Raw genomic sequence first — 25294 nt, forward strand, 5'->3', positions numbered from 1 at the left:
TACGATTTTCAGGTGTCTGCTGCCCACATTACGATTTTCTGGTCACTGCTGCCCACATTGCGATTTTCAGGTGTCTGCTGCCCACATTACGATTTTCTGGTCACTGTTGCCCACTTTTGGGGGGGGGGGGGTATCTGCCACCAACCTGATTGCATTTTGGGGGGTATCTGCCGCCAATCTGATTGCATTTTGTGGGGGTATCTGCCGCCAACCTGATTGCATTTTGTGGGGGTATCTGCCGCCAACCTGATTGCATGTTGTGGGGGTATCTGCCGCCAACCTGATTGCATTTTGTCGGAAAATCTGCTGCGATTTGACTACTTGATGAATTATCATGAGGCATGTAACTACTTGAATATTTTATCTAAAATGTATCTGGTCGGACCTAATCTCTGTGAATAACACCGCTACTTATGTTGTGTTTTTTTTTTTTTTAAGTCTGCCCATGACTCATCGTGACCACGCCGATGTTCCAGTGCGTGGTGACACCCATTTACTTTCGCTGCGGCGCGCTGCGCGTGCCGCATGTGGACATATCCCTATTGGAGGCTGTCCTCAGAAGTGCTCACGATCTTTTCCCTACCATAAACTCATGCAAAATTTCTAGAGTACATGTGTATGTGAGCCCAAAATGGGGGGGGGGGGGGAGGGAGCAGGAGGAGAGGGGGGGGGGGGCCCAGGCTGAAACTTCCTTGGTGGGCCCTTAGTGTCCCAGTCCGACCCTGGCTGACAGTATTCTATCGCAAGTTGCAAAGCGACCCGGCACCGGGGGTGATCGTAATTCATGCGGGTGGAAATGATCTGGGGGACACGCCGATGAGATTGCTCATCAATTCGATGACTTTGGTCATTGCTGCGATGAGAGCCGCGGTTCCGGACGTACGCATCGTATGGTCGGAAATAGTCCCAAGATTTCATAGGAGAAATGCGCGGGATCAGCGTGCAATTGATAAGGTGCGGATAAAGGTCAATAGAGCGGTTTCAAAATTTGTGTGATCGCAAGGGGGCCTGGTGGCGTGGCACACGATTCTGGAATGGAAGCGCATGTATTTCAGGAGCGACGGGGTCCATCTGAATGGTTTCGGGATCGACCTATTCAACCTGCTGCTGCAGAACAAGATCGAATGGAGCTGTGGCGGACAGGCCTGCAGTAAGGCGTCACGGCAGGCCTGTTGGTGGCGGTTGTCCCCTTGCTAGCAGAAGTGGTTAGTGAAGGATTGAGGGGTAAACAGAGGTTTTTGGAGGCCATAAGCTGGCGGAAGGCTTGGAAAAAGTGAGGCATGTAAGCCCGGAGGACCCCCGAGCCCATGGCGCGGCTGGGGGTTATTGGTTTCATGCAGGGAGTTGTTGGTTGGGGACCTCTCGATCCAGGTGCTAGCAAGGGGATGAAGATTACTGAGGTTATGAAGATGTTGTTTACTTTATAAGTTGTGTTATTTATATATGGTTATGGAAATGTGTTATGGAAATGTTATAAATGATTATGTATGCTTTATTACAATTTCTGTTGTCCTTGGGGAGTAAAAAGCTGTGGCCGGTACAATAAAGTATCATTCCAACAAGAAGTAGTTAGCGTCGTGATTATGTAGAGTTATGTTAAGGTTGTTGGAATGTGTGGGTTGGCCATAGCTATGATGAGAGTGGGGGAGGGAGGAGCTGGTAGATAGGGGTGATAGGAGTAGGTGAACGCTGCAGGGTCATGAAAATTCTTTAATGCAACCTCCAGAGATTTGCATACTTAGCACATTTTCTGCAGTTTTTGCATTTTTTTGCACATTTATTTGTATATTTGTATATACTATTTGCACATTTTTGCTTTTTACTGCACAATATTTTTGAATAATTTGACATGATTCTGCAATTGTACATTTGCATAATTTGATAATCATTTTTAGCGCTATGCTAAATCAGTTGCAGGAATTTGTCAGAAAAGAATAATTAAGTACTGGTGTCCGTGGTAGCGAGTGTCTGTGGAACGTCTCTGCCCTCCTCCTTTGTGCTCCTTATTGGCCAGACTGGGGAACCATCTAGCAGAGGCTGCCTCGGATTCCTCTCTGTTGCCATGGATTTGGACGCTAGCAAGAAGGATTCCCAGAAACGTGAGAATGTAGCTGTAGTGAAGCCCCTCTGCTTTTTCTAATGGCGCCCCGATCCGCCGATAAATGTATCTTAAAACGCTATTTACCGTTTTAATGTATTAACATTAAAACTGTAAATAGCATTTTATGATACATTTATCGGTGGAACGGTGCGCCATTTTTTCCCTGCGCCATATTTTACTGCATGCATGCTGGTGTACCCCCCTACATCAGCACCATAATACGTTCTGCTGGGCACCATCTCAACAGACGCACCTTTTGTCTCTACCGCTACCCTTTTGATTGTAAGACTGTGGCAGGGCCCTCCCCGTAGTGTTTCCAGCTTGATTGCGCAATCTAAGGGCCCATTCACACTACAAGAGCTTTTTAAATGCTAGTGATTTGAAAAGCTCTTGCTAATGCAATGCTTTGGGGGATTTGTACAAAATCACATTGCTCCAGTGTGAGCACCCACATAGGATAACATTAGCAAGAGCTTTTAAAATCACAAAGCGCTTAGAAAAGCTCTTGTAGTGTGAACCAGCCCTTACTGTCCGTCACCTCTCTTGTGGACTAGAACAGTCTCTATTTTGACCATAGACACTGAACTACTGTTATCACATAATTTGTTGTGAGCTCCTTGTATGTCCTATCTTGTATGTTAACCCATTTATCTATTGTGCAGCACTGCATAATATGTTGGTGCTCCATAAATACAATAAATAATAATAATAGTACTACAGTAGCGTATTAAGTAAAAAAAAGTACAAGTGGATATTTACCGCGCATCTGTTCTTCCCAAAACACAGGAATCCTTTCTTTAGCTTCTCATTGTAATGCCTGTCATTAGCTTTAACTTCCCAACTGTAATCTAAAAGATAATTAAACACACAAAATATAAATATTTACATCAACAGAAAATTGACAGTTGATGTACAAGTAGTAGTCAAACCTAAGTGATGATAAATAAATGAATATTAAATGAATCAATACATGAATGAAACTAAGTAGCAACATATTACTAGTGGAGTTTCACCAGAAAGCTTTTAAAACAGCATGAGAGTCATTAGTTAAACAAAGTCCTGATTACCATAGGGAAATTCTAAACTGAAATGAGCAGCTTAGCCTACATAAATGCATTTTATTTTTATTTCAACAGTATCTATCTTTGTGACGGACAAAGACTATCGTTCTTGTGAGATGGAGAACATGAAACATCCTGGGCAATTTTTTTTCCTCATTTTAAAGTGAACCTGAAGAGAGGAAACTTTTAGATAATCACCTATGGAGAGGGAAGGCTCTGGATCCCATGCAGTGTTCCCCAACCCTGTCCTCAAGGCCCACCAACACTGCATGTTTTGTGGAAATCCACAGAGGTAGTTAATCAGCGCTGCTGAGACACTGATTACCCCACCTGTGCATGTTTGTGGTTTTCTGCAAAACATGTACTGTTGGTGGGCCTTGAGGTTGGGGAACTGTGCCATAGATACTTCCCGGTCCTCACTCCATCCCGTCGTTCCACCGCTCCCAGCTGTGTCTTCAGTACTCCTCAGCAGTCTTCTGCATCCGCACTGCACATGTTTCCTCGCTTCAGGTTCACTGTAATTTATCGCTATTTGCTATCAGGTAATGTAGCTATGTTATGATGGGTCCTGCTCTTGTCTAGCTCTGGTGACACCCACAACCTCCAGCGATACACATAAACCAGCAGTATAATGCTAAGCAATTTTATTAGATCCGGAGGCCCATTAATAAAGATAAAATGAACACTTTAACTTCTAGCAATATGTTCTAACAGGTCATAACATCTGAACTCACAGTTATGGCAACAATGGAATACCAACAGATGCTTGCAAAGGAATGCAATAGTGAATAACACCTCCAAAGTCTCTGGAAAGGGTTTGGCCCAAAGAAATCCAGAGATGTCAAATCCCCAAAATCACAATAAATCATTAAATGCACTTTAAATGACAAATGTATAAACGGTCTGTTATAATCAAACTCAGATAAACATTTAAAGAGTAACTGTCAGGCTGCAGAAGCTAATTTAAACCTCTATTCTCCTGTGTTAAACAGTTTAGAAGGAAGCCCAAAAGCCATTAGTGAAGATAAAAATCTCAGTTACCTTTGATGTGTGCTTATCAGTAAGGCTGTTATAGACCCATAAGGACGCAAGCCGCATACTAAACTGCAAAGCATTCTGGGGCCCTCCCCTCGGCTGCTAATGAGACGTTACAGCAGCTTGTAATCAGTCCAGCGCGTAGCACTGATAAATCTCCGGGCAGAGTACACTGCAGGAGTCAGCTATTGTTCCTAGCCACATGGCTCATTAATATTCACTGCACACTGTGTTATTCAAGTACGAGCTTATCTGTGATCAGGAAGCAGGCAGGACATGACGACACATTTGACAGAAAAACATGGAGCCTGCCATGAGCTGTCAGGAGCATCTATCTCTGCATATACTATATACAAATTCTGTGAAATCCAAACGTGGACAGTGAAATGCATATGTAATGTAAGTACAGCCAATCTTTAGCTACTGATATATGTGTTTATTTTCTCTGAGACCTTATACCTAACAGCTCCTCTTTAAAGAGAGTCTGAAGCGAGGTAAAAACTCGCTTTTTTTTAGCTTATAATCAACATGGGCATGCTTGCCCCAGCTAAAACGGCGCTACCCCCCAAATCCCCTCCGTGCTCGCCGGGGATCGCTTCCTGTTGAGGCAGGGCTAATGGCCGCAGCCCTGCCTCCATGCACGTCTATCAGCGCGTATCTCCTCCTCCGCCCGCCCCTCTCAGTCTTCCTTCAGTATTTGTAATCCACTAGGCGCATCACTCAGGAAACTTCTTGCTTTTCCTTCACTGAGAGGGGGGGCGGGGGAGAGGCGGAGATCCGCCGCTGATAGACGCGCATGGAGGCAGGGCTGCAGCTGTTAGCCCTGCCTCCATGAGCAGCAAAATCTATGACCAAGTTTGTCGTGGATTTTGCAGGGGGGGATTTGGGGGTAAAGACCCCTCGTTCAGCCGTGGGATAGCGGCGTTTTAGCTGGGGCAAGCATGCCCATGTTGATTATAAGCTAAAAAGCGAGTTTTTAACTCGCTTCAGAGTCTCTTCAAGCAAATTTCCCCAAACACTGGCCAGTGTTAATCTAAGTAGTAGGCCGGCAGTTGGAGCTCATATATAAAACAGTATTTGTAATCCACTAGGAGCATCACTCAGGAGACCAGCAGCAGGAAGATTATTAGATACTGGATTATTAGATACATAGGAATGATCCTCTTCTGATAGGCCTAGACACCCCAGAGCAGATTGTTAGGCCAATAGTCCTAAATAGAAACTGCGTTGTATAAGACTCTGCGAGGCCTGACCATGTGAATGTCACAATCCAACAGGTATCACTCACTAAAAACTGGCTCTGTGAAACAGTCTTCTTGCCCATGAACCCCAGATGTTGTATACATGTAATGCTTTATATCTGACCATGTTTACTTGGTATATTCTGTAAAAACCTGTACTAAATTGTGTTGATTGTACCCTTCTCTCTCATTTTCTGTAAAGATACTCCATTGCTCTGATTATATACATTGTACTTAACAACTTTTTTGCTCTGACTTTTGTACTCTTGTCCTGCCTTGCACCGGCAGTGTTGGACGATTACTTTGATATCAATAAATTGTCACATTCACCTTCAGAAATGATGCAGTCACTGGTGCCAGTGAAGAAATAATTTTCACCTCAGATAGCTCAGCAGCTCTGTGTAAAGCTCTCCACTTCAGATTTCCATAAATTCTATCCTGCTCTCTCCAGATTGTTCTTCTCTGCTGCCAACTCACTATAAACTCAGTTTCCAGCCCCTTCCTCTCAAAGCAAAGACTTTCTCTCATTGGCTACAAATCTCCACAGTATGAAAGCTGCTCTCCTATTGGTGAGATGAATTATCCACCTAGATGTAGGAGGGAAAGCTGCAAACACAGCAAACTATGAACTGCTTCAGAGCTGATTTCATAGAACCACAAATAAGGCAATATGATTACACAGAAAATATACTTTGTACAGGTACTGAATAGCCATGTTGGGAGTAGCAAAAGTTTGTAACCGTCACCTTGGTCATTTTAGAACACTGTGGTGCTACTGAACAGTTAATGGACTAACAGTTGTGCAATTGTAGTCCTAAGAAAGCACCCCAAGTGAGAACTTTTCCCAAATGGAGCCCAACTTTGTTGCTCATGAGTTCTATGGTAAAGGCCAGGTTATCTGCCTCCTTACATCTTCCAAGTCAAACATCTACCATTGCTCCACAACATGTGATAGGCTTCTAAACCTCATTTGCCACCTAGTCTCATAGAATGTACAATAAGCAGACACAGGTGCTAGAATTACCTCTTTCTGCACATCAGGTCTCATTCATTCCTCATATGTGTGTGCCTACTACCTTATTATATCTCATCCTACTCTGTACCACAGAGTCTGTACACTTTACATGTGCTGCATTATAATATTACTACGGTCACACGCCTTATAACATGTAGCACATTCCACATGCAATAATGCAGTCTTCAGCTGTGACCTTTTTTTGAACACACTTCAAAATAAATACTAATGATAACTTGGATTAGACAGGTGGCAGACAAAAAGCATAACATTGTAAACCACTTCTAAACAACTGCTTCCAAATGCAAAATAAATATTTTAAAAAGTCCAGGAAATGTATACAAGTGATTTTCCAGGGGTTAAAAAAAAATACAGTGTAAAAATGCTCTAAGTTGAGCGATTACCAAGGGTACTGATGTGCAGATAACAAAGCACAGATATAAAAGTAATATCACACATACTGATGTCCAGTGGCAATATTATCAATGCTTATGGCAACAAACTACCACATGTTGCGCAATAAGCGTCACCCACGGTGCATGGGTAAAAAATGATAATAATTTTTATATATTTCCCCACCATTGGTTTTAATGTTGATGCTAGTTCATATGCTGTAGCACTGCCAAGAACGCCAAACTTGACAATCTAATACTTTAGCTCTACTGTCTTACATAATCACTTGGCTATATATCATGGTTTTTAGCAGACTTTTTTTACACTGAGTTGCTGGCACACACACACTAACAATTGCATGTGAACAGAGACAATAAAAATAAACAGTAATAACAGATTTATGTTCATATCAGATAGGTAGTTCTTTTTATTGAAATTGTCAACATAACAAAGGGTTTAATTCAAGTACATTCTTCCTCACCTTAACCCCTTCAAGACCAGTGTTGTAAACCAGAGAATTTTTCCAAAATTTGCCCTATTTGGTTTTACCATTTTTACTTCTTATTACAGCAAACTGAATTTTAGACTGTTTTTGTTTTTCCCCCCAGACAGAGCTCTCTTTTTTGTACAATATATAAATAAATATATATATTTTTTGTAGATTTATAGAAGGAAAAAAGTAGTAAAAATGGTGAAAATCCAAATATAGAATATTCTTCATTAAGCAAGTTAACAACAAATGTGCTGTACACATGATAGCTTCTCGGCAGAGGTGACCCTGACTGACCACCACAGCCAAGTACCATCTAGCATGTGTATGAAGATTTGGTTTAATCCTGTATGTATGTTTTTCTTGTTCCTGTGTGATCTTGTATGTATCCTTGTGGCCAGCACCACGATTTCATGCAAGACAATGTTTTTACACACACTGGATGCAACTCTATTCATCATATTAAATGTCCAAGTGGCAAAACCATATGGAAACATAAATGTATATTTGTCTTGATTCACTAAATTTCAGTAAAGCTGCTGTGGGTTGGGTTTGCACTGGAATTTTACCAATATTTCTGCAAGGTACTACATTATGCATGGTAAGCAAATAGCACAACTCATGCGACCTACAGTATGTAAGGCACATGTTTCTAGCAAGAACTAGAAGAGCAATTGGTTAAAAAAAAATCTATCTTAAATTTGCATCCAGTGTGCGTAAAAGTGCATCTCTTATAAAATTGTGGTACAGGCCACAAGGATACATGCAGGATGACACAGGAACAAGTAAAGACATTGTTGTTTTTACAGCGAAAAACGAAATATTGATATACACACTAGGGGCTTGATTCACAAAGCGGTGCAAACCTACTTAGCACGTCTAAAGACTTTAGACGTGCTAACCAGGGTGCTAAGTAGGTTAGCACTGGATTTCTCAATCAGATCGCGTGCTAACTTTGCGCGCGCAAAGTTTTACGCGCGCAAAGTTTTATGCGCACTAAGTCCAATAGGCTTTAATGGGCACTTTGCACAGAGCGCATAAAGTTTTACGCGCATAAAGTTTTATGCACGAAAAGCTTGTTTAGACGTGCTAAGGGGGTTTTCCCAGGCGTGCTAACAGTTAGCACCGCTTTGTGAATCAAGCCCTAGATGGTTTCCAGCTGTGGCGATCGGTCGGGGCTGCATCTGCACATGAGAAACATGTGAACAATAGCCCTTGATCCTTCCCATTTCACTAGCAACATGCATTATGCTAGTAGTGTGACGCATGTATTGCTGGCAACGTGTGGGTAACCAGGTAACGTGCATACACAGAGTTCAGTTAATTTGTTTCTTTGCAGAATTGTTGAGTGGTTTTACATAAATAAACTCTGAGAAGCACCCATTGAAAGGCTAGCAACAGAGTTCAACTCACCTTATTGTCTAAAATAATAAAGATCTGTAGTAACTTCTGAATCCAGTTTTTTTTTCTACCTGCTGTAGTGGTAAACTGAGCCATTCTATAACTTGTGAACCTGTTTACTTTCATGCTGCAGCAATATCACAGTGCTGCAAAAATTATGAATTTACTTTTCTGAACTGTGTACAGGTACAAAGAAATCTGGACCTAATGGAGAGAGCAGTTACTCAAATGCTCCAATCCAAAAAACTTTTCTCATGAGTTTTTCTCCCAAGATTTTTTTTCTTACATTAGCTACAACATATTGTTTTAGCACCAAGCGGTTGACCAAGTACTAAACAATAGTTAAAAAAAGTTATGCCAAAAAAGTTACTTAATGGACAATTTATTTTACGGATTGTTTCAGCTTGTTTGTGGATGAAAAAGTATGTTATTGGTAAAGTGTGAAAACATTTCCTGTGAGAAATGTCAGAATATTTAACTGAATCAGGACAAAAGTATGCAGGTTTCAAGTATTAAACAAAGTAAGGATTCTAAATGGGTAGCTAAATGGGTAGCTCTGGCTCATTTGCAGCAGTTTTGTTAAATAATTTCCAAAAATTTGGGAAGTTTGTAGCAGAAACATAACAGCTACAAATTGTGAGTTAATTTTCATTGCTTTAAGAACAAGGTGTACAATGAGGACAAACATGCAAATGCTGCCAAGAACCATAATGCACACACCCTTTCTCCACCCTTAATTCAGCGAAATGCTGCTTAGCCAATTTCTCCAGCAAATCAAAGGAGATTAACACAGGATGATAAAAATAACACATAAGGCACCCTTTCATGACCAGGACAATTCTGTATTTTCATTAGCAGTGGTGAACGCAGATTAGAGTTTTAACTGTAAAGCTCACCACCCGATGGAGGAAGATGGATCAAGCAATGTCCCTCTGACGATGAGCATTCCAACGATCCATTTTCCCGGCCAGCAGGTACACACAACGTCACATGACGGAAGCGAATGTGAAGTCAAGCGAGCGCGGTACTTAGTGCGGAATTGTCAGGGATCTTAAAGATCTGATTCGCCATGACGGTCATATTTCTGTGCACCACTAAATGCTGTTTGTAGGATTGCGCACCTGTATCCACGTTGCAAGATCTCGAAAAACAATTGCTAGTCGCTCAAAAAATTGTCAGTCATCGGAAAAATCAGTGAACATTTAAAGGATCCCCGAGGTGACATGATGAGATAGACATGTGTATGTACAGTGCCCAGAACACAAATAACTATGTGTTCCTTTTTTTCCTTTCTCTGCCTGAAAGACTTAAATAACAGGTATGTAAGTGGCTGACAGTGTGACCCTCACTAATAAGAAATTTCCCTTTTTATCTCTTTCTTGCTCTAAGAAGCCATTTTCTGCCAGGAAAGTGTTTTATAGTTGGAATTTCTTATCAGTGAGGGTCACACTGTAGTCACTTCCTGTCTGAGTCAGGACTGAGTAAGCCACTTATATACATGATATGTAACTCTTTCAGGCAGAGAAAGAAAAAAAAGGAACACAGCATAGTTATTTGTGTGCTAGGCACTGTACATACACATGTCTATCTCATCATGTCACATGTCACTTCGGGTATCCTTTAAATTTATGTCCACTATTCATTTTTAAAACATGTCACACAGTACATGTTGGTCAGAAATAATTCTACAAGTAGTTTCCTACTTTTACTGATTTCTTAGCAAATATCCATGTGTGGTTGAAAAGTATCCATAAAACAATAAAAATATCAAATTTTAGAGTGATTGTACAGAAAAAATGGGCAAAATTGAACATGTGTGTGATACATTGGTCGGATTTTTCAATGTTCAATCATTCAGAATTTTTTTTTCTCATATTGCCACTAATCGCACCTTTGTGGCAGGGGAGGTTAAGGTTTAGGCAACATCAGGGGGGTTTAAGAGTAAGGCATAGGAAGGGTTAAAGGTTAGGTATAGGTAGAGGGAGGGTTCTGTCAGAAATCATTATTAGAATATCGGTAATTTGAGCGATATTCTACTAGTGGCAATCCACTGCGCCCTTTTTTTCAGGCGTCTTCATTACATGCATGCAAAAAAATTGTAATCAGTAGTTTGGCTAGAAATAATGCAGCATATTATAGTGCAGTGTAGTGTAATGCAATGTAGTGCAGTAGAGTATTTAGCATCACATAGTTCAGTTTAACATTTATAAAGCACCTTTCTTCCATAGAACGCAAAGCACATGGCAAGTCTTAGACTAGTAATTAGTTTAGCATATGTGGTATATGTACTGTCTTGTTGGTGTATATATAGGGAGTATACGGATGTAAAGTTTAATATAGTATAATGTAGTTTAGTATAGTAAAGTTTGTGTAGACACAGTAATATTTATATAGTTCACTATTAGTCACATGAGTGACTTGACAAAGTGTAAGTAGGCACTAAGTATCGCTTCTTCTTTCTCAGGTGTATGGTCCCAGAGTCTGTATGGTGACCTTCATGACTAGCACAGAAGGAATATTTATAATTTACACATTTTGTACCACCTGTTGTGCAGTGTTGACATTTTTGTGGATGCAGCTCCTTAAAGCGGTGTAAAACTCTGACATAATATTTAATAAAAATGTGTTTTCCTACTTTTTATATCCCATACAGTTATCATATTTGGTAGGGGGGTGGTTAGGGTTAGGCACCACCAGGGAAGTGGTTAGTTTTAGGCACCACCAGGGGAGGGTACTATGTGAGAGTAGGGTTGGGTTAAGCTGTATTGTTCAATTACATTACGATTTTTAACGTTAATATATTTTTATTATCAACTCCTGTTTGTTTTAAAACCATATTTATCGTTAACCATTTTGTTACCCAGCCAGGCCCTTTTCTCCTGCCGCCCTTTTTTCTGTACGAATCAATACATATGCTGTGTTGTTTTTCTTTTTTATCTGCCTGAATGAGTTAATATTCAGCTTTGTCTTTGATAATTTTTCTCCAGTTGGGACCGAATCGGACTATAGTGTCCCTCACTGATAAGGAATTACAGCCATAAAACACTTTACACTTTCCTGGCAGAGAACTGGGTTTGTGGGAGCATTGGATAGATAAAAAAAGATCAATAGTTCATATATTTTAGCTCTCTGAGACATGGGAAAGACTGTTTCATTGAGCTGAGACAAAACAATAAATCTACTTTTTTAAGATTTCAAACATAGCATAACATTATCATTTTATGAGTAGGAGGATAGATACATTTGTGTATCTCGTAAGTTTATTTTCATTTAAGGTTCACTTTAAAACGGGCAACTGAAAGCAATAAGATCTTCCTACAAGAGTCCTCTTCAATATATTTTAACATGATATGAAATTATGTGAAATCGTTAACACTCAGCAGGATAGTAGCATTCTTGACAAGATGCCTAAGTGAGCAGGTAAATTAAATTTAACAATGATAAATACAAGGTGTATTTTGGCTGCCCCAATGGCATTGCACCCTATAAATAATATAGGTTCTAATGAGATAGAGCTGAAGACACTGTGCTTGGAGAAGGAATTTGGAGTATTCATTGATAATAAACTGAGTAACTAAAATTTAGTTGTGCATTTAAAGAGAAATTAAAACACAACAATATACTGCTGTCGTTGTATAAATTGTTTACAAGGCCACATACAGATTGTGTAACAGTTTCAGGCACTATATTACCGTAATAATATTGAAGTTTCAGAAGAGGTACAAACTATAGGTTGGGTGACGAATCCACGTATGCCTTTAAATCTTGTGAAAGATTTGAGATTCATGGATTTGAATCCCAACGTCATTTCCACGATTCAAATCCGACAAATCCAGATGTTGCCTCCCCACGCCTCCTCAGTTCTGCCCCACGGTCCATCTCTGCCCCTTCCTCCCCCCTTGTCCTCCTCCACTTGCCCACTGCATAGATCATCACTAGTACAAAAATTGTCGACGGATCGTTCAGGAACAGCCTTATCAGTCCGCCGACAGTGCGTACACACGCACTACAATCTGCTGAAAACCCGCCCCGCGGGAGGTACACGAACCCGTCGTTGGCTGCTGTCGTGCGTGTGTACGCACCTTAATGCTTCATTTACAGCAGTAGTTTGGATTGTGTTTTGGTAGTGTTTACAACATGAACAGGGAACTGCAGGTTCCAATAAATTAAGGTCCTTATGACACAAGATTACACAAAAGGCCTTTATTTACCACAATGCCTTTGAAAGTGAGTTAAGTAGAACCAGATTCTAGCAGGATAAAGGCACAGGTTCACAGTCCCTAAAGAATACTTTTACAAAAAATAGCACAATCAAATACATTTCTCACGCTTATAAAGCATACCTTCATTATTCACAGGATCTGCTGCATCCATTGTGTCCATTGTGGGTTTTTTCCTAGAAAATGTAAATGTACATAGTTAACATTCAACTTGGGGGGAATTATGAATGGATGATAAATAGGGTAGAAATATAAAGCATTTTTCACCGTCCAGACCATCTTACAGTGTTTTAGATGTGGGGGGCATTTCTTGTTTTCCAAAATGAGGGTAGGTGATATAAATGACTATCTGAGGGAGCCTTACAAAAACTAAGCAAAAAAGAATCGTCCGCGAGTAGGCCTAAATGCAGTATTTTTAGGGTGGATACCGAGGCCAGTTGATGCCCCAGGGTTGGGGGTCTGGATCTGGGAGAGGGATTATTGGTATGGAAGAGGTGGTTACACATAGGAAAAGGAGGGACAAGAAAGTTGGCCCATCCAGAGGAAAAAAATAAATAAATGCAGCCTTGATAACAGTGTAAGAAAATGTACTATTATCATATGCAACATTCATGGAATTAAAAAATGTGTGCCTGTCGGCTGAAGTAACAGCTTAACTGTTCTGAAGCGTACCTTAAGCTCTAAAGCATATACACACAGATTTTTTGTTTTATCAGCAAACAGGATTTTATTGCAGTAATCCTAAGACATTGAATATTCATTATTGACGGCACAATGTGGGGTTTTATGACATGCATAGATTTTAGTTTCACCGAAACAAATGCTTTATTTTTTGCACCTGCTCCTTGATCATGATGACGTGCTTGCACAGGTGTATGACTCTAACCACAGTAATGTGCAGGTTGTCATCCCATCCCGTCACCGGCAAAATATGAATTATTTCTATTTTCTTGTCATTTCTCTGTTATTCTTGGGTTGTTTTTATCCTATTAAATCCTAACCAAATCCTAAAAAACTACTGATTTATATCCGTTTATTTTAGGCTGTTTCCACTGTGCCTGCATGTGTCTTGTGAGAGGTGATGCAATGCAAGAATTCTTCAGAACCCTTCTAGCTATGCCATGCACGGCTATGGGATCACAATGAGTGACGTAATCTTATGCTGCTGAGTCTCATTATTTTTCCATGTGAATTTGTATGCAGCTTATTGATATCAACTGGCTAAAAAAAAACACATCCGAATTTGCATGCAAAAAATAGGATGGAATTCAACTGTGCAGTGGAAACAGCCTAATAGATGCAGTGAATTATTCCTTCTGAAAGATGTAAAGTACCTATTTAGCCTTCTTAAAACACAAGGAAATTACATATTATCACCTCCTGCTTTAAGTAATCAAACACCCATAATCCATTACTAGAACAGTGGGCAGATACAGCCAGAGCTCTTAGTAACACAACAGTGATCTTTAAATCACACAGAATCATGTGGGTCAAGTGACATGCCAGATTGCATGCACGGGAAAGCTGGAAAGCCACTAGGAGCATGCTAAGGGCTGCAGGAAGCTGCTAGATGTCGCTGGAGGCTCAGTAAGTATTTGGGGGGGGGGGGGAGAATTGTGCTTTTTAGACCAGTTGATTAACCTTTTGGGGACCGCCGCAAGTAAATCCCATGCCGCACTTGTGGCTGCCTTACTCTGATGCAGCGTAGGATTTATACCACCTGCCATTTCCACTCCTGACACAATCGTGCGCACCCGAGAGGGGAGATAAAGCTGTCATATGAGAGCTGACATCTCCCCTCAGTGATCAGGAGCTATCGCGATCACTACGATCGCTGGCCGATCGCAGTGGTCACTATTAGCAGCGGCGGTCAGAGGGGAAGAAGAGAACCGGGACTCACTTTCCTGATGTTCCCCTGGCGATCGTCGCTCTCCTCCGCTCTGGCCAGCATCCCCACTCACTCTGCCTTAAGTGTCGGATCCCGGCTTGATGACGTCATCAAGCCGTGACCCGGAACTTAAGGGCAGTGTTAGCGGGGATGCCGTCCAGAGCGGAGGGGGCTAGAGCTGCTCATCGCTGGAGCCTGGGAGGTGAGTAAAGGCTGCTGGCTGCTGGGGGACACCTGGCTACACTGGGAACACCATGGCTAGCTATCTGCAATAGGGATCCGGCTGCCTGACCCTCCCACCCACATGCAAAATGGCCTGGTTCTTAAGCAATTAAGCCTTTTGGACGTAGCTGCTACATCCAAAAGGCTGCTGCCGCGTGCTCCTGTGCTCCCGCCAGTTAACCCGGAGATCAATGAATGGGAACGCAATTCCCATTCATTGATCTAAGTCCCCGTTAGAAAGAACAACAGCTTCTATGAGAAGCCGCGATCTTTCTGAAGAAAAAAAAAGTTTCATGTCCTCCCTTCACTTCCTGTAAGCAAGAACGCATGCTTACAAGACTGAAAAAAAGCCATCTTGTGGCCAAATAGTAAAACTACATCTACATACAATTTTTTAATAACCAGATACACAATTACATTTAACTACTTGCCGACCGCGTCACGCTGATGGGCATAGCCATGGCGGCAGCCCCAGGACAACCTAACACCAATCGGCATCCTGCTTTGCAGGAGATCGCGCGCGCTGATGCATGCGCATCCCTGCTTGGATGGCAGAGCTCCGCTAGGAGACTGTTAGACAGCAAAAGTGCCGTCTATTAACATAGTACAGTGCTGCGATCTAAGGCAGCGCTGTACTGGGGACAGCCGTGGGACACAGGAGAGCAGTCGGCTCTCATAGGCTGAAGCCCATGACAGCCGATCACCGTGATTGACTGGCTGGGGGAGGGAGGTTTTTAAAAAAAATAAAAATAAAAAAAATAAATAGTCAAATTTGCTAACAAAATAATAACATAAATATTTATTTAAAAAAATAAACACTGGGGGAGTGATCAGACCCCACCAACAGAAAGCTCTGTTGGTTGGGAGAAAAGGAGGGGAGGGAATCACTTGTGTGCTGAGTTGTGCAGCCCTGAAGTGAGGCCTTAAGTCTGCAGTGGCCAATTTAGCAAAAAATGGCATGGTCTTTAGGGGGGTTTAACACTGCGGTCCTCAAGTGGTTAAAATTAACTGTTTACTTCCCACACTCTCCCAAAAATACCCAAATAAAATTTTTAATTAAAAAAAGTCAATAAAAAAACAAAAACATAAATAGTTACCTAAGGGTCTGAACTTTTTTTTAATATGCATGTCAAGAGGGTATATTATTATTATTTAATAAAATTATATGCTTGTAAATAGTGATGGATGTAAAACTGAAAAAATGCACCTTTATTTCCAAATAAAATATTGGCACCATATATTGTCATTGGGACATAATTTAAATGGTGTAATAACCGAGACAAATGATCAAATAAAATATGTGTGTTTTAACTATGGTAGCATGTATTATTTTAAAGCTATAATGGCCAAAAACTGAGAAATAATGAATTTTTTCTATTTTTTCTTAATATTCCCGTTAAAATTCATTTAGAAAAAATTATTCTTAGCAAAATGTAGCACCCAAAGGAAGTCTAATTGATGGTGGAAAAAAACAAGATATAGATCATTTTATTGTGATAAGCAGTGATAAAGTTATTGACAAATGAATGGGAGGTGAAAATTGCTTGGATACACAAGGTGAAAAAACACTGAAGGCTGAAGTTGTTAAGGGGGGTTAGGTGCAGGGCCAGATTTGTACTTTTCACCGCCCAAGGCCAACTATACCGTCTGTTTGGTTGTTATCTCTGTGTGCCCCAATGAGAATTTTACTTACTTTCCATCATTGGATGTCAGTTGTCACAGACAATGACTATTTTAGTAATATGCGTATAGATTATAAGTTATGTTTTCCTTAAGAACGTTTATGTTATGTTGGTTATCTCATTAATGATGGAACCATTGTGTCACCATGAGAGCTAGTCTGAAGTGTACCTGCAGGATAGAGCTTACAGGTCTTGCAGGGATGACACAAGTACAGGACAGGGAGTTCAAAGGTTAAATCTGTCCTTGTAGATAGATAGAATAGCTTTACTGCCCCTCACTGAGCCGCCCCTAAATTTCTGGTGCCCTAGGCCATGGCCTATGTGGCCTTGCCAGAAATCCGGCCCTGGTTAGGTGGCAGGTCCCCAGAGGGTTAAGCAACAAGCAAGCACATGTATCTGGCATTGGGTGATCCCTGCTGGTGCCGGATACCGGGGACTCTGCTGTGCTGAAGTGAAGCATTATGGTGTTGCATATTTCACAGGCGGGAGTGATCAAATGCAGTTACTTTCTTCTTTAAAGCCCAGTTCCAGGGATATAGCTTGCACAATATATGAGGCAGAGATGTACTGCTGAGCTTTGTCCTTTACTGATGCTGCTTAGTCATTCTGTGCCAGCACAACAGCGGCAAACTGCAGTGACCTGGTTCTGCGAGACTTTCTAGTATTAGCACATGGCTGGAGGGTCACCCCCACCACGATGAAAGGGACATCCAGAAGCCTAATGGCAGTGGTGTACCAATAGGGGATTCAGAGGTAGAGACAGCACATGGGCCCCTGGACCAGAGGACCTTCCACCGCATCATTAGCCTTTTATTGGTTCTATGCTGGTAAAGATCAGCTCTACATGTGCTTTAAATTAGTTGTAACCATTAATACACTAGTTCCCCCTCTTACATCCAGTTGAAACTGCAGCTATCCTTGGCAGGTTTTGGTGCTCCATATCAATTGTTATGTATATAATATGCTTAAGGGGGCCCAATGTAAAACTTGTACAAGGGCCCAGAGCTCCTAAGCTACGTCACTGCCTAATGGACAAGTATTGCCACAAAAATAAAGATAAAGGCATGGCCTTACCTTAAGGCCCATACACACATCGAATTTTTCCCGCCCGATTTGGCGTGCGGACGACTGAACGACGGGACGTTCAAACGACCCGTCGTTTGGAAAAATCCGACGTGTGTATGGGCCTCTATGTACCAGAGCTGAAGAAAGCCTCGGGAGATAGTGGAGCTGACACTGCCTGCACACTGGAAGCAGTCCCAATGCCACACTCACTAGAAAAATAATTATGGTCTTTTACTTCTTAATTACTCTACCAAGGTTTAAGTAACTTGTGTGAGACCAAACAGAAAAGTATTTTGTTCATGTGGAGAACTAAAAGTGACACTGAAGTGAAAAAAACCCCCATGATAAAATTAATTGGTTGTGTAATACGGATAATTAATAGAACATTAGCAGCAAAGAAAATAGTGTCATTGTCTTTTGTAAAATTGCATCATTGGGCATGATTCACAAAGCTTTTTCAACTGTTTTCCTCTGTTTTCAACTTATCTATTTTACTTTTTTAAGCTGCCAAAAAGCTAAAATATAATAATATAATATATATAATATTTGAGTGATTATTTTGCTTGTAAATGTGCTGAAAGGTTATTTTTTTTATAAATTAGGTGATAAATAAGTCATGTTTGAGAAGTTTTGTGAAGAGAGCCCATTCTCTAATAATTGCAGTTTCCACAATACACTCAGCATTTTAAATGATTTCACACAGCAGGCTAGTGGCCCTTTGAACTTTTCTCTACAGAAAACCCATAAATAAAGACGAAACAATGAGATACCGTTGCGATAAGTGCTTCAAAAGACAGTGCTGTCCATGACCTTATAAAGTTGCAGAGCTCAAATAAGCTCTTTTGCATATATAACAACTGAAGTTTCTTAACTCTTCCTGTACTGGAAACAATATGAGACTCATATCTGTGCTACTAATGTTTTATTTCTTAGCAGTACTACCCATACAAATCATTATATCATAATTTTTACGCTTCAGTGTCACTTTAATGCTCTCCATCCCCATGACCTGTTAACTTAGAAATAAAGCTTTTGCAATACTTGTTTTATGTTGAAAAGAAATGTTCCACTCATAGAGACATACTAATGTGGGAGACAAAACCTATACATTGGTTCAAAACTGCAGCTAGAAGTTTTAACAGGGATTACATTTTTATGCTGCATATTTATTTACAATTTAAATTCAAATTTTGAGACAGGAAGAGGCAGGCTTGTGGCAATGTTCCCTTTTATTACCCTCCCATTCCCTCCTCCACTCCTCAAAAGAGATCAAGAGAGCCTCCAAGCAAGGCAGACACAGCGCCCCTGTAAGAGCTGGTTCACACTACAAGAGCCTTTTTTTAAGTGCTTGTGATTTTAAAAGCTCTTGCTAATATAATGCTATGTGTGGGCTCTCACCTGAGCGATGTGATTTTCCAAAAATCACTTATAGCATTGCTTTTGCAAAAGCTTTTCAAATCACTAGTGCTAAAAAAAAGCTCTTGCAGTGTGAAGCAGGCCTAACATTGCAAAGGTGTTTCCAAAGTTTGGGTAACAATTGTGACAAGTTAGAGGGGGGCATGAGACAGCATGCACATGGCACCCCTGCCAACCCGTAATTGCATTCTTATGTGGAACCGATTGTCTCTGTGGGCTAGAAGAGATGTTGTAGTTGTTTTCGTCTCCTGCTGTTTCTGGCACTGCACACACAATTGCACAGCATGTGCCTGTAAATCTGCTAGAGAGGACATTTTCTGCAGAATTAATTAGTCAGTTGCTGCTTGGTTTCAGCAACTACCACTTAATTCTTCTGTGATTAAGTCAGCGATTTTGTGGGCAGTCAGTAGTTTACCTGGAATTAGATTACTTGGTACATTTGATCATGCAAACCATCTGATTACGGTTTAGGAATGTTGACAGTTGGCCAGTAAAAGTAATTTCATGACTCAGACCTGAGTTTCACAAAATACACAAGTAGAAGGCACAGAAGTAAAGAATAAAATACACAAGTAATGGAAGTAAAGGCAATTTAAAGAGGAACGGTAGTGTGGAAATGAACACCTTACAGGGGATCTAATTAACATGTATAAATACATCAGAGGGCAATATAAAAGCTTGGTGGATGAGCTTTTTGTCCCTAGGCCTTCTCTAAGGACTAGAGGACATGATCTGCACATGGAGGAAAAACGTTTTAGCCATTTATGTAGGAAAGGGTTCTTTACAGTTAGAGTGATGAAGATGTGGAATGCATTGCCACAGGAAGTAGTTATGGCAAATTCTATACCTGCATTTAAAGGGGGCTTAGATGCTTTCCTTGCGTTGAAAGACATCCACGGCTACAATTACTAGGTAATGCCCAGTGATGTTGATCCAGGGATTTTATCTGATTGCCATCTGGAGTCGGGAATAATTTTTTTCCCTTTAGGGGCTAATTGGACCATGCCTTGTAAGAGTTTTTGCCTTCCTCTGGATCAACAGGGATATGTGAGGGAGCAGGCTGGTGTTTTACTTTGTTATCTGATTGAACTCGATGGACATAAGTCTTTTTTCAACCCAAATAACTTTGTAACTATGTAACTATGGGTTTCACCACCAGTGTGAAGCTGATGGCAGGTTTGTCAGATTTTTTATTATATGATCGATTTTTGATTCCGATTAAAAAACATAGTAGCATGCAGTACTTTTTTAATCGGAATCAAAGGTCGGATCGTATAAAAAATCGGAATCACATGTAGTGTGCAAGAGGCCTTAGAGGGGGAAAAGTCCTGCAGCCAATGGAAATCCAGCTAAAAAGGTGAAATCCCCGCCATTTAGTGACGTTAGTCCTAGGCCTAATTAGAGTTCAGCCTTGGATGCAGAGCCGTGTGGGTGATGACATCACATGCAGTTCCTTCCTAATTTGCATAATGCTGATATTTAAAGAGGAACTCCAGTGAAAATAATGTAATAAAAAAGTGCTTCATTTTTACAATAATTATGTATAAATAATTTAGTCAGTGTTTGCCCATTGTAAAATCTTTTAAATCCCTGATTTATATTCTGACATTCATCACATGGTGACATTTTTTACTGCTGGCAGGTGATGTAGCTGCTGCATGCTTTTTTGGCAGTTGGAAACAGCTGTAAACAGCTATTTCCCACAATGCAGCAAGGTTCACAGACAGGAAACTGCCAAGAGTACGTACTCAGATTTTTTTTTGTGGGAGGGGTTTCACCACACTATGGTCTGTTTGTGAAAAGGAATAGATTTCTCATGTAAAAGGGGGTATCAGCTTCTGATTGGGACAAAGTTCAATTCTTGGTTGGAGTTTCTCTTTAACCACTTGATGACCCACCTTTTACCCCCCCTTAAGGACCAGCGCTGTTTTTACTGATCTGTGCTGGGTGGGCTCTGCAGCCCCCAGCACAGATCAGGTAGCAGGCAGAGAGATCAGATTGCCCCCCTTTTTCCCCCCTATGGGGATGATGTGCTGGGGGGGTCTGATCTCTTCTGCCTGCTGGGTGTTGCGGGGGGGGCACCTCAAAGCCCCCCTCCGCGGCGAAATTCCCCCCTCCCTCTCCTACCTGCTGCCCCCCCCCGGCGATCGAGGCTGCACAGGACGCTATCCGTCCTGTGCAGCCAGTGACAGGACGTCCCCTGTCACATGGAGGCGATCCCCGGCCGCTGATTGGCCGGGGATCGCCGATCGCCGATTTCCGCTTGTGTTTACATTTAGCCTGCGAGCCGCCATCGGCGGCCCGCAGGCTATTCACGGAGCCCCCCGCCGTGAATTGACAGGAAGCAGCCGCTCGCGCGAGCGGCTGCTTCCTGATTAATTAGCCTGCAGCTGGCGACGCAGTACTGCGTCGCTGGTCCTGCAGCTGCCACTTTGCCGACGCACGGTATAAGCGTGCGGTCGGCAAGTGGTTAAGCCCTGATATCTCAGCACTCATACCTCTTACGCACTCAAAACTTTGAGGGTAGTGAAACAGAATGTGCCGTCCAGCAGTGCAAATCTGGACGGCATGCTGCAGATTTCTGAAGCCCTCAGCAGAATCCCTATTGTTGTACATGGCACAGCTTGGCGATTCGGGCTGTGGCTTCGCAGCAGAATGGAAGCCAAGGCCGAAATGGAAAGGGCCGCAGCAACTAGTGGAAATGAGCCCAAATATTTTAGCAATAGACCCCTGAGCAAGCATGCAGATCAGATGTTTTTTGACTAAAGTCTGACTGCATTAGCTGCATGCTTCTTTCAGGTGTGTAATTCAGACACTACAGCAGCCAGAGAGCTTAGCAGGGCTGCCAGGCAACTGGTATTGTTTTTAAGGAAACTACTATGTCACCCCCCATAATTCTCTCACTTCAGGTTTTCTTTAAAGTGGTATACTTGACTGTAAGCTAAGTCACTCAGAGTAGATTGGCCCTTACCTAGTTAGTGTTGACAATGCAGAAACATCAGTTTGGACATACTGTATAAGATATACCAAGGAATAGCACTGTATACCTAATTATACATGGTAATTTACCTTCAAAGCATAAACCATGTTTTGCCTCTAAAATGCTCCTAAAAATGAAATATTATTTTATACTCTGGTCACTAGCAGAATCTATAGTCTGCCTTTCTCCAAATTATGTGACTTCTCTACCCTTTCAGCCCCTTAGCATTTTGCTACCTGATCTCTAACAGTACTATGGCTGCTCTTCCCATTCTATCTCTATGCTGCTCTGGGTGCTCTCTAGTCTCTGCCTCTTTCCTTCTCTTATTTCATGAGGAGGGGTTGTAGCTTTTGGCAAGCCTGCTCCCTTTACTGATCATAGTGCTGTGACCATTCTGCCACTTCTGACATTTTGCCAGTCTGCCAGTTTTTCCCACTAAGGCCTCAATTCATAAAAATGAGTGCGGTAGTTCAGAGACGGCGGGAAATTACCACTAGCGGTAAATGAGGGTTTTTGCAGTGAATTCATAAAAAAAATTCCGAGTGCGACAGCAGTCGGTAAGTGTGCGGTAAGTGTGCGGTAAGAAGTGTGCAGTGTGGTGCGGAAAACTGTCGGTAAAATTTGCTGAGTGAGTCTGTTTTGCTCCCAATCGACAACGGGATCGATCAGGAGCAGTTTGGATGCAGATAATATTGAGGACAGCTGGCATTGGTAATGAAGGGGAAAGTGAAGTATTCACCCAGCAGGGGCACAGGGCTGGGCTCATACCTGACTCTGTTCATTTCCCCAGAGCTGCTCCATGCTCTGTTCACACACTGCTGCTACATTCAAAGTCAACTGTAGCGGGGAAAGAAAGGGGGCAGTGCTGTGAGCTGCAGGATACCTGCACAAATTCTGGTGTCTCAACTTTCCCAAGACACTGCACCTCCCCTGGTCTGAGGGGGGATTCTGGGCAGCTGTAATCCCCCACTGCGTTTGCCTATGAGATCATCATATGTCCCATTATGCCAGTTAAAAATCTGCAGTAGTAAACATGTGTTTCTGCCCTATGTTTATACTGAAGTCAAGTTCTTGTTTCTGAGGTAAAACTAAATATCTTGGTTTATTTCTGGATTCTTGTATTCTTGAGTAAATACAGCATATGGTCAGAGTTTGCTGTTCATTAACAAGTAATCTTACAAGTCAGGGGAGGACTGAGACATTTTGGCCTGGGGGGAAACACCACCTAGAAGCCCTTTCATGGCAGCCCCAGCCCAAATCCATATCTTTCTTGTGAGCAACTGTATACAGTGTGAAGCATCAAAACATTTTGCAGTTAAATTAAGAAAGCATGGTTGCATCCTGGCTGCTGCTGGTGGTGTACTGCTGAGGGGGGTCATATTCTTGGCACATTTTCAGCCCCTTAGTACAAATTGAGCATCATTTAAACGACACTGCTAATCGTCCCCATCCCTTCATGACGACTGTGTGCCGATCTTCTGATGGCTTCTTCTATCATCAGCATGGGCACAAAGCTCACACAATCTCAAACTGGTTTCTTGAACAGAACACGATGTACTGTACTCCACTCTACTGTACTCCAATGTAATCTTATGACCTTCACATTCACCAGATCTTGATCCAATAATGCACCTTTGAATGTGTTGGAATGAGAGATTTGCATCATGGATGTTAAGTCAACAAATCTGCAGCAACTGCAAAATGGTATAATGACAATATGGTCCAAACTCTCTGGGAAATTCCTTTAAGGCAGTTCAGATAACAAAAGAGGGTCCAACTCAGTATTAGCAAAATGTACACAATAAAGTGGCCAATGAGATATATACATTTTCCAGTCATAGTGTTTCTTTTGGTTACTGTATAAGTCTACCAGTCAGTAATTATGAGCCCCCAAATGGCAAATGCACAAACAGTAGCTCCAAATTATCAAATGCAGCAGTCATTTCCCCACATAAATCCAGGAAACATTACCCCACATAAGAAATGCAGCAAAAGTTTGCTCACATATTAAAAAAAGCAGTGGTCATTACCTCACATATGAAAAGCAGTAGTCACTACCAAAGCAGTAGTCATTCCCTTGCATATGAAAGAACATTGCACTCACTGTAGCACACAACAACAATAACATACCTCCCAACTTTTGAAGACAGAAAAAAGGGATAGTAAAAACACCATTGCCACACCTCCAGCCACATCCCAAATTCATGTGTGGAGCACATCATGAAAGGTTGCGAGTTGTGCTCATGAGTAGAACCAAATGTACATAAACATAGCAGTAGAGGCCCCCTCTCCATGAAGAGAAAATTAGGCCCTAAATGCATATGAAAAAAAATGTGATGTAAGAAAATGATATTTTCCACAGTAAACTGTTCTTACATTATATTTAAGCAAAAATATTCCCCACACAATAATTATGCAGCATGCCCCCCACACAAAAAATACATTTTTTTCAGCAGTGTTCTCTCAGGTAAAACGTTAAACTAAATCAACAGCTAGGCAGAGTTTCCCCAGGAAAAAAAAAATAATAATTAGGCAGCATGTTCTCCGAATATAATTAGGCAGCACAATCTCATATTTAGGTAGCATTTCACGTCGATAGGCAAGGATTCTCTCAAACATAATTAGGCCTCTATGCTGTGCCCCTTACAGTTTTCCTTGGTGCTCTACCTGTCCCTTCTCCAACTTTTAATATTCTCTGCACCTCTAGTGGCACCCCTACCATTTACCGTATGCCCTGGCAGTCCCCACTCCACTTTACAGTATGCCTTGGTGGTCTACTCCCCCCAATATAGCTTTCACTGGTGGTCTTTTGGTCCCCCTACCTATTCGTTTGCCCTAGTGGTCTTGTTCTTCTTCTTGTGGTTTTCCCACCTCACCTCTTAGGTAGGCCCTGGCGGTCTAGTTGACCCCTAATGCCATTTACAATATCCCCTGGTAGCCCACCCAATCCCCAAAACCCACACAGCCTTTCCTGGTGACCCCTCCTCCCCTTCACAGCAGCCCTTGGTGGTTGCAGTTTCCTGTATACATAATAATTACAAAAGCCGCTTGGAGCGCATTGGTTTTATTAACTAGGAGAAAACA

At 41.7% G+C, this 25294-nt stretch overlaps 1 protein-coding gene across 6 annotated transcripts in view; it reads right to left on the reverse strand.

Annotated features, from left to right (window-relative positions):
* LOC137511336 (phospholipid-transporting ATPase IK-like) overlaps positions 1-25294 on the reverse strand; it is a 377608-nt gene that overhangs the window by 256998 nt on the left and 95316 nt on the right. For all 6 annotated transcript variants that reach the window (XM_068233975.1, XM_068233976.1, XM_068233972.1 and 3 more), the window contains exons 2-3: positions 13081-13133; positions 2861-2949 (exon numbers count right to left, since the gene is read on the reverse strand). In XM_068233975.1, coding sequence (XP_068090076.1) covers positions 2861-2949; positions 13081-13120 — 129 coding nt within the window. In that variant the 5' untranslated portion in view covers positions 13121-13133. The remainder of the gene's footprint in view (positions 1-2860; positions 2950-13080; positions 13134-25294) is intronic.

This window comes from Hyperolius riggenbachi, chromosome 1 (genome assembly GCF_040937935.1).
Source record: "Hyperolius riggenbachi isolate aHypRig1 chromosome 1, aHypRig1.pri, whole genome shotgun sequence".
NCBI lineage: Eukaryota > Metazoa > Chordata > Amphibia > Anura > Hyperoliidae > Hyperolius > Hyperolius riggenbachi.